The following is a 13,001-nucleotide window of genomic DNA, read 5'->3' as shown; positions in this document are numbered from 1 at the left end:
GTTGTAACCCATGGATCATGAAATCATTTCAATATATTACAACCAGCAATGTTTTAATGAACAACGAAAGAACAGAAAATACAAAAAGTACATCACATGCAGTAAGTGTTAAGTATCATTTCATTAAGTGTTGCTTCAGTTGTGTGGCATTAATGAGTTCAGTGTAAATACATTTACCATGGGTGGAGGCTTCAGAAAAACTGGAAAGCTACTCTTCCCAAGCACTGTAATTTTCAATTAGCTCCCAAAGCACCAGTCTAATTAGTACTATCTTCTAATTCATAATTAAGCACTTAGATATAAAGTATTAAAAATAGTGGGTGCACTTGAATAAAAAATATCATTATAATATTATTTAGACAATAAACTTGGTAAATAAAACCCTTTCTATTCACTGATAGTACAAAATTATACTACAGCAAGAGGCTATCACTATTATCCCATATTATGCATTATTAACAACATTAATACTACCATTTATTGCTTACTTCCTAAGTCCTTAACACAATATAAAGAACTTTATAGATACTAGGGCGCCTGGGTGGCTCAGTTGCTTAAGCGACTGCCTTCGGCTCAGGTCATGATCCTGGAGTCCCTGGATCGAGTCCCGCATCGGGCTCCCTGCTCGGCAGGGAGCCTGCTTCTCCCTCTGACCCTCCCCCCTCTCATGTGCTCTCTCTCATTCTCTCTCTCTCAAATAAATAAATAAAATCTTTAAAAAAAAAAAAAAAGAACTTTATAGATACTATTTCACTTAACTCCCACAACACCTCCTTAAAATTTCTATACTGTTGCCACTTTAAATATGGGGATACTGGGGCTCAGAAAGGTTAAGTAATTTACCCCTAATTCCATAGCAGGTAAGCCTGCAGAAATACAGAATCCAAACTAGTCTTTATGATTTTGAAATCTTACTCATTAAATAAGAAACAGTCCAGTATTAAATTAATGAAGTACAAATTAAACATAATTTAATGACCTTTTAATCTAGTTTCAAACATTTCAAACATTTCAGTATTTTATTAAGTAATATATTGTTTTTGCACTTTCTTACATTTTCATCTGCTATTAATGTCGGCTGAGTTGGGGTTGCTGGTAATGACACTCCTGAAGGATCTACTTTTAGTAATCTCATTGACCTTCTACATCCAGTCCCATTTTCTCTCTTCTTAGGCTTTTTTCTAAAGGAGTGGGAGAAAAAACCTCAAGTTATAAAACAGTTACATATATTTATTAATATTAAGGAGATAACTTCCAGGAATGTATCTCCTAAATAAACTCACACATTACAAAGATGTATGTACATGACTACACTGATTTTAATTGAACATTTGTGTTTCCATGCTTTTAAATAAAATCATAAATGTTCATCATGGGGAGGTGAAAGGTGTTAAAATAAATCATGGCATACATCTCTAAAAGAATAATATGCAACCATAGGAAGAATGAAATAGATCTTTGCATACTGATATGACAGGAACTCTAAGATATAAGAAGCAAAAACAAGGTCCAGTACATGTTGAATATACTTCCATTTGTTTTTTTTAGAAAAAGGTTATGTACACACATACATTTGTACATGCTAAGATTACCTATGGAAGAATATACATGAAACTATTAACAGTGGTTTCTTCCAGGGAGAAGGCCTGGAGAACTAAGATCTAAAATGGAAAAGATATTTAAATGTTTCATTGCATTTCCTTCCATATACTCTACTTTTTTAAATCATATACATATCCCACTTTTTTATGCACTGTTTTTTCATTTTAAAAAAGTAGTTCAGAACTTCCAATTTCCAGTTCTACAAATAAGGAACTTGAAATTCACCACTCTGTCTTTTCAAGTAAAAAGATGAACAGATTAAAAACTCAATAACTCTTCTAGGATCCTTAAGAGAGGCAAGGACACAATGCAAACTGCTGGCCTCAAAACTGGAGAGAGACAAATACAAGGAGTTGTGGCTTACTGGAACAGAAAGTCAAGAACAAAAACCACAAGGGGAACCAATGCCAAGGTAGGAAAACCTGAACTGTAACTGACCAGTTGCTGGAGGCTCAGCATGGACAAGTTAAAAACTCCAGAGTGGTCCACACAAAAACCTGCACATGGGTATTTATAATAACTTTGTTCATAACTATCAAAACTGGGAAGCAGCCAAGATGTCCTCCACTAACTGAACAGATAAATAAACTACAGTACATCCAAACAATGGAATATTATTCAGCACTAAAAAGAAACAGGCTATCAAACCATAAAAAGACATGGAGGAACCTTAAATACCTATTACTAAGAGAAAGAAGTAAATCTGAAAAGGTTATATACTGTATGATCCCAAATACGTGACCTATTAAAGGCAAAACTATGGAGACAATAAAAAGATAATTGCTACAGTCGAGGGTGGTAAGGTCATGAACAGAGAGAACACAGGATTTTTAGGGTGGTAAAAATGCTTTATATATTATAATGATGGATATATGTCATTATACATTTGTACAAACCCATACAACGTACAACACCAAGAGTGAACTCTAAGGCAAACTATGGACTTTGGGTGATTATGATATATCAGTGTAGATTCATCCTTGGTAATAAATGTACCACTCTGCTGAGTGATGTTGATAATGGGAAAGGTTATGCATGTGGGGCAGAGGAATATACAGGAAATCTCTGTACCCTCCTCTCAATTTTGTTGTGTAACTGAAACTGCTCTAAAAAAAGTCTTTAAAAAAAAAAAAACCCTCAAGGGGGACTCACCCCTAGTATTTTGTGAGATTATACATCCAGGAGCTCAACTAGGTCCTCCGTAAATATCACAGAAAAATCCCCTCATGCTTCCCACAGTGGGAGGTGAAAAAGAACCATTTTGAAATACACCAGAGCACTTTGTTCTTCTTAACAAGGCATGCCCTCAGGAGAACTAGTTAACCAGAGCCTAACCTGCTAGGGTATTATCACAGTTTAACCTGAAAGAAAGGAAATACCCAACTCCAGCCCACTCTTACTGTCCTCTCCCACCTAACAGGGGAGGAAAGAAACTAAAACACTCCTTAAGTTCACAGTCCAGAGACAAAGGCTCCCTAAAAAACTGAGACCTAATCACAGGACTATAGAACAGCTTTCTCTCCCCTTTGACACATTACTAAAGGCCTATTTACAACAGTTCCTTTTTCCTAGTACATCATGTCCAGCTATCAAGAAAAAATTACAAGGCACAATTAAAGACAAACAACACAATTTAAAGAGACATAGAAAGCTTCAGAACCAGACATGGCAGGGATGTTGGAATTATCAGAACAGAAATTTGAACTTTTTTTTTAAGATTTTATTTATTTGAGAGAGAGCGTGAGCAGAGGGAGGGGCAGAGGGAGAGGGACAATCAGACTCCCTGCTGAGTGCAGAGCCCGACACGGGGCTCAATTCCAAGACCCTGAGATCATGCTGGAGCCAAAGTCAGACGTTTAACCGAATGAGTCACCCAGGCGCCCCAGTCAGAACAGGAATTTAAAACAACTATGATTAATATGCTAAGGTCTCTAATGGATAAAATAAACACCAATGAAGAACAGATAGGCAATTTAAGAAGAGAGATGGAAATCCTAAGAAAGAACCAAAAAGAAATGCTAGAGATCAAAAACACTAAGAAATGAAGAATGCCTTTTTTTTTTAAGATTTTTATTTATTTGACAGAGACACAGCGAGAGAGGGAACACAAGCAGAGGGAGTGGGAGAGGGAGAAGCAGGCTTCCCGCTGAGCAGGGAGCCTGATGCGGGGCTCTATCCCAGGACCGGGGCTCTATCCCAGGACCGTGGGATCATGACCTGAGCCTAAGCGCTTAACGACTGAGCCACCCAGCGCCCCTGAAGAATGCCTTTGATGAGCTTAAGAGTGGATAAGACATGGCTGAGGAAAGAATCCCTGAGCTTAAGGATATCTCAATACCTCCAAAACTGAAAAGCAAGGAGAAAAAAGACTGAAAAAACAAAAAACAAACAAAACAAAACAGAAAAACAGAGGGGCGCCTGGGTGGCTCAGTTGTTAAGCGTTTGCCTTCAGCTCAGGTCATGATCCTAGAGTCCTGGGATGGAGCCCCACATCGGGCTCCCTGCTCAGCGGGGAGCCTGCTTCTCCCTCTCCCTCTGCCACTGCCCCTGCTTGTGCTCTCTCGCTCTCTGTTAAATAAATACATAAAATCTTAAAAAAAAAAAAAAAAAAAAGAACAGAATATCCAAGAGTTGTGGGATAACTACAAAAGGTATAACATATACATAATGGGAATACAAGAAGGATAAGGAAAAGAGAAAAACAGAAGATATACTTGAAACAACAGTAACCAAGAATTTCCCCCAAATTAATGTCAATCCCTTCTTTGGCATTATGTGTCTTTATATTTAAAGTAGATTTCTTATAGACAACATATGTTGGGTGTTATACTTGATCCACTCTGACAATCTCTTTTAATGGGTGCATTTAGACCACTGATGTTCATAATGAGTACTGATATATTTGGATTAATATCTACCATATTTGCATGGTAAAAACTACACCTAGATAAATAACTAGACCTACAAAAACTACAAAAAAAAAAAAAGCTACACCTAGGCAATTCATTTCCAAACTAGAGAAAATCAAAGAGAAAGAAAAAATCCTGAAAGAAGCCAGGAGGCAAAAAGCACCTTACCTACAGGCAAACAAAGATAAGAACTACATCCATCTTCTCATAACTATGCAATCAACAGAGTAGAGTAAAATATTTAAAGTGTCGAAAGGGCACCTGGCTAGCTCAGTCAGTAGAATATGCAACTCTTGATCTTGGAGTCATGAGTTCAAGCCCCACATTGGGCATAAAGCTTACTTAAAAAAAAAAAATTAAGAGAATTTGTTGCCATTAGATGTGCCTGATAAGAAATGTTAAAAGAAGTTCTTTAGAGAGAAGAAAAACATAGATCAGAAACTCAGATCCACAAAAAGAAAGGAAGAGCATCAAAGAAGGAATAAGGTAAAAAAAAAAAAAATTATTTTCCTCATTCTTAATAACAGCTATCTCAAAATAACAATAGCAACAACATATTTGGTTATGTACACTTATGTATATGTCTTACGAATACGTATATATATATATATATATATATATATACATACATACACATCTATGCATATATATACTTAAGTATATTTATACATGTGAAATGAATGACAACAATGATACAAGGGACAAGAAAGAAGAACTAGGATTATTTTGTTATTATAAGGTACTCACACTATACCCCACTCACACCCTGTAGTTGTACACTGTTAAGTGAAAGTGGACTTGGGTTAGCTATATATGAATATTGTAAACTCTAGGGCAATCTCTAAAAAAAGAGCAGAAAAAAGTATAACGGATACCCTAAGAAAGAAAAGAAAATGACATCATATAAAATGCTCAATTAAAACCATAAAAGGAAGGGCGCCTGGGTGGCTCAGTCGTTAAGCATCTGCCTTCGGCTCAGGTCATGATCCCAGAGTCCTGGGATCGAGCTCCACATGGGGCTCCCTGCTCCACCAGAAAACTGCTTCTCCCCCTCCCACTCTCCCTGCTTGTGTTCCCTCTCTCGCTATGTCTCTGTCAAATAAATAAATAAATACATCTTTTAAAAAATAATAAATATATAAAATAAAACCATAAAAGGCAGAAAAACAGTGGAGACAAAAATAGGAACAAAAAACAAGGGCAATAAGTAGAAAACATAAACAAACAAGGTAGATATAAATACAAATATATCAATACCCATATTAACAACTATGGTAGATATTAATCCAAATATATCAATACTCAATTTGAACATCAATGGTCTAAATGCACCCATTAAAAGAGATTGTCAGAGTGGATCAAATACAACACCCAAACATATGTTGTCTATAAGAAATCTACTTTAAATATAAAGACACACAGGGGCGCCTGGGTGGTTCAGTCGTTCAGCGTCTGCCTTCGGCTCACTTCATGATCCCAGGGTCCTGGGGTTAATCCCCACATCGGGCTCCCTGCTAGGCAGGAGGCCTGCTTCTCCCTCTCCCACTCCCCCTGCTTGTGTTCCCTCTCTCGCTGTCTCTCTCTGTCAAATAAATAAATAAAATCTTTAAAATATATATATATAGGGGCGCCTGGGTGGCTCAGTTGGTTAAGCGACTGCCTTCGGCTCAGGTCATGATCCTGGAGTCCCGGGATCGAGTCCCGCATCGGGCTCCCTGCTCGGCAGGGAGTCTGCTTCTCCCTCTGACCCTCCCCCTTCTCATGTGCTCTCTCTCATTCTCTCTCTCAAATAAATAAATTTAAAAAATAAATAAATAAATAAAATATATATATATAAAGACACATAAAGATTAAAAGTAAATGAATGGAGAAAAATACACCATGCTAACACAACTGGAAAGAAAGCAGGAGTGACTATATTAATTTCAGACAGAGCAGACTTCAAAGCAAAAAAAGTTATCAGGGATAAAGAAGGGCATTACATAATGATAAAGGGGCCAATTCTCCAAGATAACATAACATAATGCACCTAACAACAGATAATCAAACTATGTAAGGCAAAAACTAATAGAATTGGAAAAAAAAAAAAAATAGGTGCCTCTACTATCTTATTTGGAGACTTAAACACTCCCCTGTCAGAAATGGAGAGATCCAGCAGGCAGCAAATCAGCAAGGGCACAGTTCAACTTGACATACTATCCATAAACTAGATATAACCAACATCTATAGACCAGTTCATTCAAAAACAGAATACAAATCTTAAAATAAAGGGGGAGGGGTGCCTGGGTGGCTCAGTTGCCTTCAGCTCAGGTCATGGTCTCAGAGTCCTGGTATCAAGTTCCGCATCAGGCTCCCTGCTCCACGGGGAGCCTGCTTCTCCCTCTGCCTCTCTCTCTCTCTCTCTGTCTCTCATGAATCAATAAATAAAATCTTTAAAAAAAAATTTTTTTTCATCAAAAACAGACTACACATTTCCTCTCAAGCTCAGATGGAACATTCACCAAGGTAGACCACATTCTAGACCATAAAACACACCTTAAATTTAAAAGAAGAGAAATTTTAAAAATAAGAAAATCATACGATGTTTGCTCTCAGAACACAACTGAATTAAACTAGAAGGCAATAAGAGAAAGATACCTGGAAAACCCAAACTACATACAGATTAAACAACAAATAACACATGGATTAGGGCAGCTGGGTGGCTATCAGTTAAGCGTCTGCCTTCAGCGCAGGTCATGATCCCAGGACCCTAGGATCGAGATCCTCATCGGGCTCCCCTGCTTGACGGGGAGCCTGCTTCTCCCTCTCCCTGCCGCTCCCCTGCTTGTGCTCGCTCTTTCTCTCTCTCTCTCTGTCAAATAAATAAAATCTTAAAAAAAAAACAAAACTAAACTAATTCACGGTACTGATTATATGAAAGCATTTTGCATACATTTGCATTTTTATTCTTATTTTTTCATCCCTACTTAGGTTTCCCTGGTCAAGACAATCCCAAGCTCCGGTTTCTTCTCTGCAACTTCGGGGATCCTACCACTTTTCAGTCAGGTGCCTCATTATACTGACCCCAAGGCATCCTGAATGAGATAGGGATGATTCTAAGGACCATCCCTAAGGGAAATTGAATCCTCCCTAGTTTTGCTCAGGCTCATGTCCTCTCCAACACTCCAACCCTTCAAACAAGTTATTAAAACATCTTCTAGGTAATTAACTTGTCTTCTCACCTCCTCCCCCCCCTGAAAAATGTAGGCTCAGTCCCTGGTTATCCATTGGAACAATCCAATTCAAAGAAATAACATACAAGGGAGCCTGGGTGGCTCAGTCAGTCAAGCATCTGCCTTCGGCTCAGGTCATGATCCCAGGGTCCTGGGATCAAGCCACACATTGGGCCCCCTGTTCAGTGGGGAGTCTGATTCTCCCTCTCCTCTATCCCTCTTCCCTGCTTGTGCTCTCTCTCTCTCTCAGGTAAGTAAATAAAATCTTTAAAGAAAAAAAAAAAGGAAGAAAACAATCTGCTAAATAACACATGGGTCAAAGAAGAAATCTCAAGAGGATATAAAAAATATTAACTAAATGAAAATGAAAACACAACCTAATAAAATTTGTGGAATGCTGGGAAAGCAGTGCTTATAGGGAAATTTATAACAGTGAATGCATATATTAGGAAAGAAGGTCAAAAATTAATCACCTCCATTTCCAACTTAGGAAACTAGAAAAAGAAGAGCAAATTAATCCAAAGTAAGGAGAAGAAATAATAAAAGTTGAGCAAATCAATAAAATTAAAAACAGGAAATCACCAGAGGGAGGCGAAAAAAAAAATCAACAAAACCAAAAGCCAGTTCTTTCAAAAAACCAATAAAATTTGGGGCGCCTGGATGGCTCAGTTAACTAAGTGTACAACTCTTGATTTCAGGTCAGGTCATGATCTCAGGGTCTTGAGATCAAGCCCCACATCGGGCTCCATGCTCAGTGGAATCTGCTTGAGATTCTCTCTCCCCTGGCCCTCCCCTTGTGCTTGGTCGGTCTCTCTCTCTCAAATAAATAAATAATTAAAAAAAAAAAAAAGACCAATAGGGGCGCCTGAGTGGCTCAGCCAGTTAAATGTCTGCCTTTAGCCCAGATCATGATCTCAGGGTCCTGAGACTGAGCCCCACAACGGGATCTCTGCTCAGTGGCGTGTCTGCTTCTCCCTCTCCCTCTGTGACCTCTCTCGCTCTCACTCTCTCTCACTCTCTCTCAAATAAATAAAATCTTAAAAAAATAAAAAATTAAATTAAATTTAAAAAGACCAATAAAATCAATAAGCCTCTAGGCAAGGCTAATAAAGAAAAAAAATTATCAATATCAGAAAGAGGGGTCTCACTATAGATCCTATGGACATTAAAAAGATAATAAAGGAATGATATGAAAAACTCTATGCCCACCTATTTGATAACCTAGATGAAATGGATAATTCTTGAAAAGACTCAGCTGCTAAACTCACAATCTGAATTAGAAATAGATAATCTGAGTAGGCTTACACCTATTAAAGAAATTATATCAATAATTAACAACCTTCCAAAACAAAACGCACCAGGCTGACATAGGTTCACTGGTGAATTTTACCAAACATATAAGAAATTGTACCAATTCTCTACAATCTCTTTTAGAGGACAGAAGCAGAGAGAATCCTACTATCTCATTCTATGAGGCCAGCATTACCCTAATACCAAAACCAAAAACATTACAAAACAGAAAACTACAGACCAATAATCTCTCATGAGCAGATGCAAAACCCTCAACAAAATATTAGTACATTGAACCCAACAAGGTACAAAAAGTATTACAAGCCACAAGCAAGTGGGATATATTCCAGGTATGCAAGACTAGTTCAACACTCAAAAATCACATAATGTAATCTATCAAAAACTGTTCAGTGTAATCCATCACATCAATAGGCTAAAAAGCAAAATCATATGATCCTATCAACAAATGCAGAATATGCTTTTCACTAAATCCAACACCTATTCATGATAAAAAAAAAATCTCAGTAAATTAGAGGGGAACTTTCTCAACTTGATAGAGAGTATCTACAGAAAACCTAGAGCTAATGTCATACTTAAATGGTGAGAAACACCAAACTTTCCCACCAAGATCAGGTACAGGCAAGGATGTCCTCACTCACCATTCCTTTTCAACATTATGCTGGAAGTTCTAGCTAATGCAATAAGACAAGAAAAGAAAATAAATGGTACACAGATTTGGAAGAAAAAAAACTATATTTAAGAAAAAAATAAAACTATATTTGTTCAAAAGTTTCCAGGTTGGGGACGCCTAGGTGGCTCAGTTAAGCAGCTGGCTCTTGATTTTGGCTCAGGTCATAATCTCAGGATCATGATATCAAGCCCAAGTCGGTCTCTGCACTGGGCATGAAGCCTACTTAAGATTCTCTCTCCCCCCACTCACATGCACGCTCTCTCAAAAAATAAACAAATAAATAAATATTTTTTTAAAATAAAAATAAAAAATAAAAGAGTGTCCAGGTTGGTGAACACATGGATGTGCTGGGAGAGGACACACTCTGAGAGGGCACTGAAGCTCTGAACCATTTCCCCATGCCCTGCCCTATGCATCTCTTCCTTTAGCTGTTTTAAGTTATATCCTTTTATAATAAACCAGTAATCTATTAAATAAAAAAAAAAAAGCTGCATTTGCTCATAGATGACATGATAGTCTATGTAGAAAATTCTAAAAAATGAACAAAGGAACTCCTGGAACTAATAAGCGATTATACCAAGGTTGTAGGATACAAGGTTAATATATAAAAGTCAATTGCTTTCCTATATGCCAGCAATAAACAAGTGAAATTTGTTGAAGTTAAAAATATAATATCATTTACATTAGCACCCACACAATGAAATACTTAGGTTCAAGCCTTACAAAATATTTCCAAGATCTATACGAAGTACACTACAAAACTCCGATGAACAAAATCAAAGAACTAAATAAATGGACAGATATTCCATGTTTACAGATAGTCAAGATGTCAGTTCTTTCCACCTTGATCTATAAATTCAATGTACTCTCAATCAAAACCCTAGCAAGTTATTTTGTGGATACTGACAAAATGATTCTACAGTTTATAGAAAGAGGCAAAAAACACAGAATTACCAACACAATATTGAAGAAGAATGATGAAGTTGGAGGACTGACTACCCAATGTAAGACTTATTTTAAAGCTGTAATTGTTTTTAAAGAAATTGAAGCAGTAATCAAAAATCTCCCAACAAACAAAAGCCCAGGGCCAGATGGCTTCCCAGGGGAATTCTAACAAACATTTAAAGAAGAATTAATACCTATTCTTCTGAAACTGTTCCAAAAAATAGAAATGGAAGGAAAACTTCCAAACTCGTTTTATGAGGCCACCATTATCTTGATCCCAAAACCAGGCAAAGACCGCATCAAAAAGGAGAATTACAGACCAATATCCTTGATGAACATGGATGTAAAAATTCTCACAAAATACTAGCCAATAGGATCCAACAGTACATTAAAAGGATTATTCACCACGACCAAGTGGGATTTATCCCTGGGCTGCAAGGTTGGTTCAACATCCGCTAATCAATCAACATGACACAATACATTAACAAAAGAAAGAACAAGAATCATATGATCCTCTCAATAGATGCAGAAAAAGCATTTGACAAAGTACAGCATCCTTTCTTGATCAAAACTCTTCAGAGTATAGGCATAGAGGGTACATACCTCAATATCATAAAAGCCACCTATGAAAAACCCACAGCAAATATCATTCTCAATGGGGAAAAACTGAGAGCTTTCCCCCTAAGGTCAGGAACGCGGCAGGGATGTCCACTATCACCACTGCTATTCAACATAGTATTAGAAGTCCTAGCCACAGCAATCAGACAACAAAAAGAAATAAAAGGCATCCAAATCAGCAAAGAAGAAGTCAAACTCTCACTCTTTGCAGATGCTATGATACTTTATGTGGAAAACCCAAAAGACTCCACCCCAAAACTGCTAGAATGCATACAGGAATTCAGTAAAGTGGCAGGATATAATATCAATGCACAGAAGTCAGTGGCATTCCTATACACCAACAAGACAGAAGAAAGAGAAATTAAGGAGTCGATCCCATTTACAATTGCACCCAAAACCATAAGATACCTAGGAATAAATCTAACCAAAGAGGCAAAGGATCTGTACTCAGAAAACTATAAAATACTCATGAAAGAAATTGAGGAAGACACAAAGAAATGGAAAAACGTTCCATGCTCATGGATTGGAAGAACAAATATTGTGAAGATGTCAGTGCTACCTAGAGCAATCTACACATTCAATGCAATCCCCATCAAAATACCATCCACTTTTTTCAAAGAAATGGAACAAATAATCCTAAAATTTGTATGGAACCAGAAAAGACCCCGCATAGCCAGAGGAATGTTGAAAAAGAAAAGCAAAGCTGGTGGCATCACAATTCCGGACTTCAAGCTCTATTACAAAGCTGTCATCATCAAGACAGTATGGTGCTGGCACAAAAACAGACACACAGATCAATGGAACAGAAGAGAGAGCCCAGAAATGGACCCTCAACTCTATGGTCCACTAATCTTTGACAAAGCAGGAAAGAATGTCCAATGGAAAAAAGACAGTCTCTTCAACAAATGGTGTTGGGAAATTTGGACACATGCAGAAGAATGAAACTGGACCATTTCCTTACACACAAAAATAGACTCAAAATGGTTGAAAGACCTCAATGTGAGACAGGAGTCCATCAAAATCCTAAAGAACACAGGCAGCAACCTCTTTGACCTCAGCCGCAGCAACTTCTTCCTAGAAACATCGCCAAAGGCAAGGGAAGCAAGGGCAAAAATGAACTATTGGGACTTCATCAAGATAAAAAGCTTTTGCACAGCAAAGGAAACAGTCAACAAAACCAAAAGACAACCGACAGAATGGGAGAAGATATTTGCAAATGACATATCAGATAAAGGGCTAGTATCCAAAATCTATAAATAACTTCTTAAACTCAACACCCAAAGAACAAATGATCCAATCAAGAAATGGGGAGAAGACATGAACAGACATTTTTCCAAAGAAGACATCCAAATGGCCAACAGACACATGAAAAAGTCCTCAACATCGCTCGGCATCAGGGAAATCCAAATCAAAACCTCAACGAGATATCACCTTACACTAGTCAGAATGGCTAAAATTAACAAGTCAGGAAACGACAGATGCTGGCAGGGATGTGGAGAAAGGGGAACCCTCCTACACTGTTGGTGGGAATGCAAACTGGTGCAGCCACTCTGGAAAACAGTATGGAGGTTCCTCAAAAAGTTGAAAATAGAGCTACCATATGACCCAGCAATTGCACTACTGGGTATTTACCCCAAAAATTCAAATGTAGGGATCCGAAGGGGTATGTGCACCCCGATGTTTATAGCAGCAATGTCCACAATAGCCAAACTGTGGAAAGAGCCAAGATGTCCA

The 13,001-nt window shown here is 37.7% G+C and overlaps 1 protein-coding gene across 1 annotated transcript in view; it reads right to left on the bottom strand.

Moving 5' to 3' along the window:
* The window catches only part of WDR76 (WD repeat domain 76), a 54,093-nt gene that overhangs the window by 26,979 nt on the left and 14,113 nt on the right, over positions 1-13,001 (bottom strand). The window contains exon 5 of the mRNA XM_044918145.1: positions 1,055-1,181. Within this exon, the coding sequence (XP_044774080.1) occupies positions 1,055-1,181 (127 nt within the window). The remainder of the gene's footprint in view (positions 1-1,054; positions 1,182-13,001) is intronic.

Source organism: Neomonachus schauinslandi, chromosome 9 (genome assembly GCF_002201575.2).
Source record: "Neomonachus schauinslandi chromosome 9, ASM220157v2, whole genome shotgun sequence".
NCBI classification, from domain to species: domain Eukaryota; kingdom Metazoa; phylum Chordata; class Mammalia; order Carnivora; family Phocidae; genus Neomonachus; species Neomonachus schauinslandi.
This window is presented reverse-complemented; position numbering and strand designations above follow the sequence as displayed.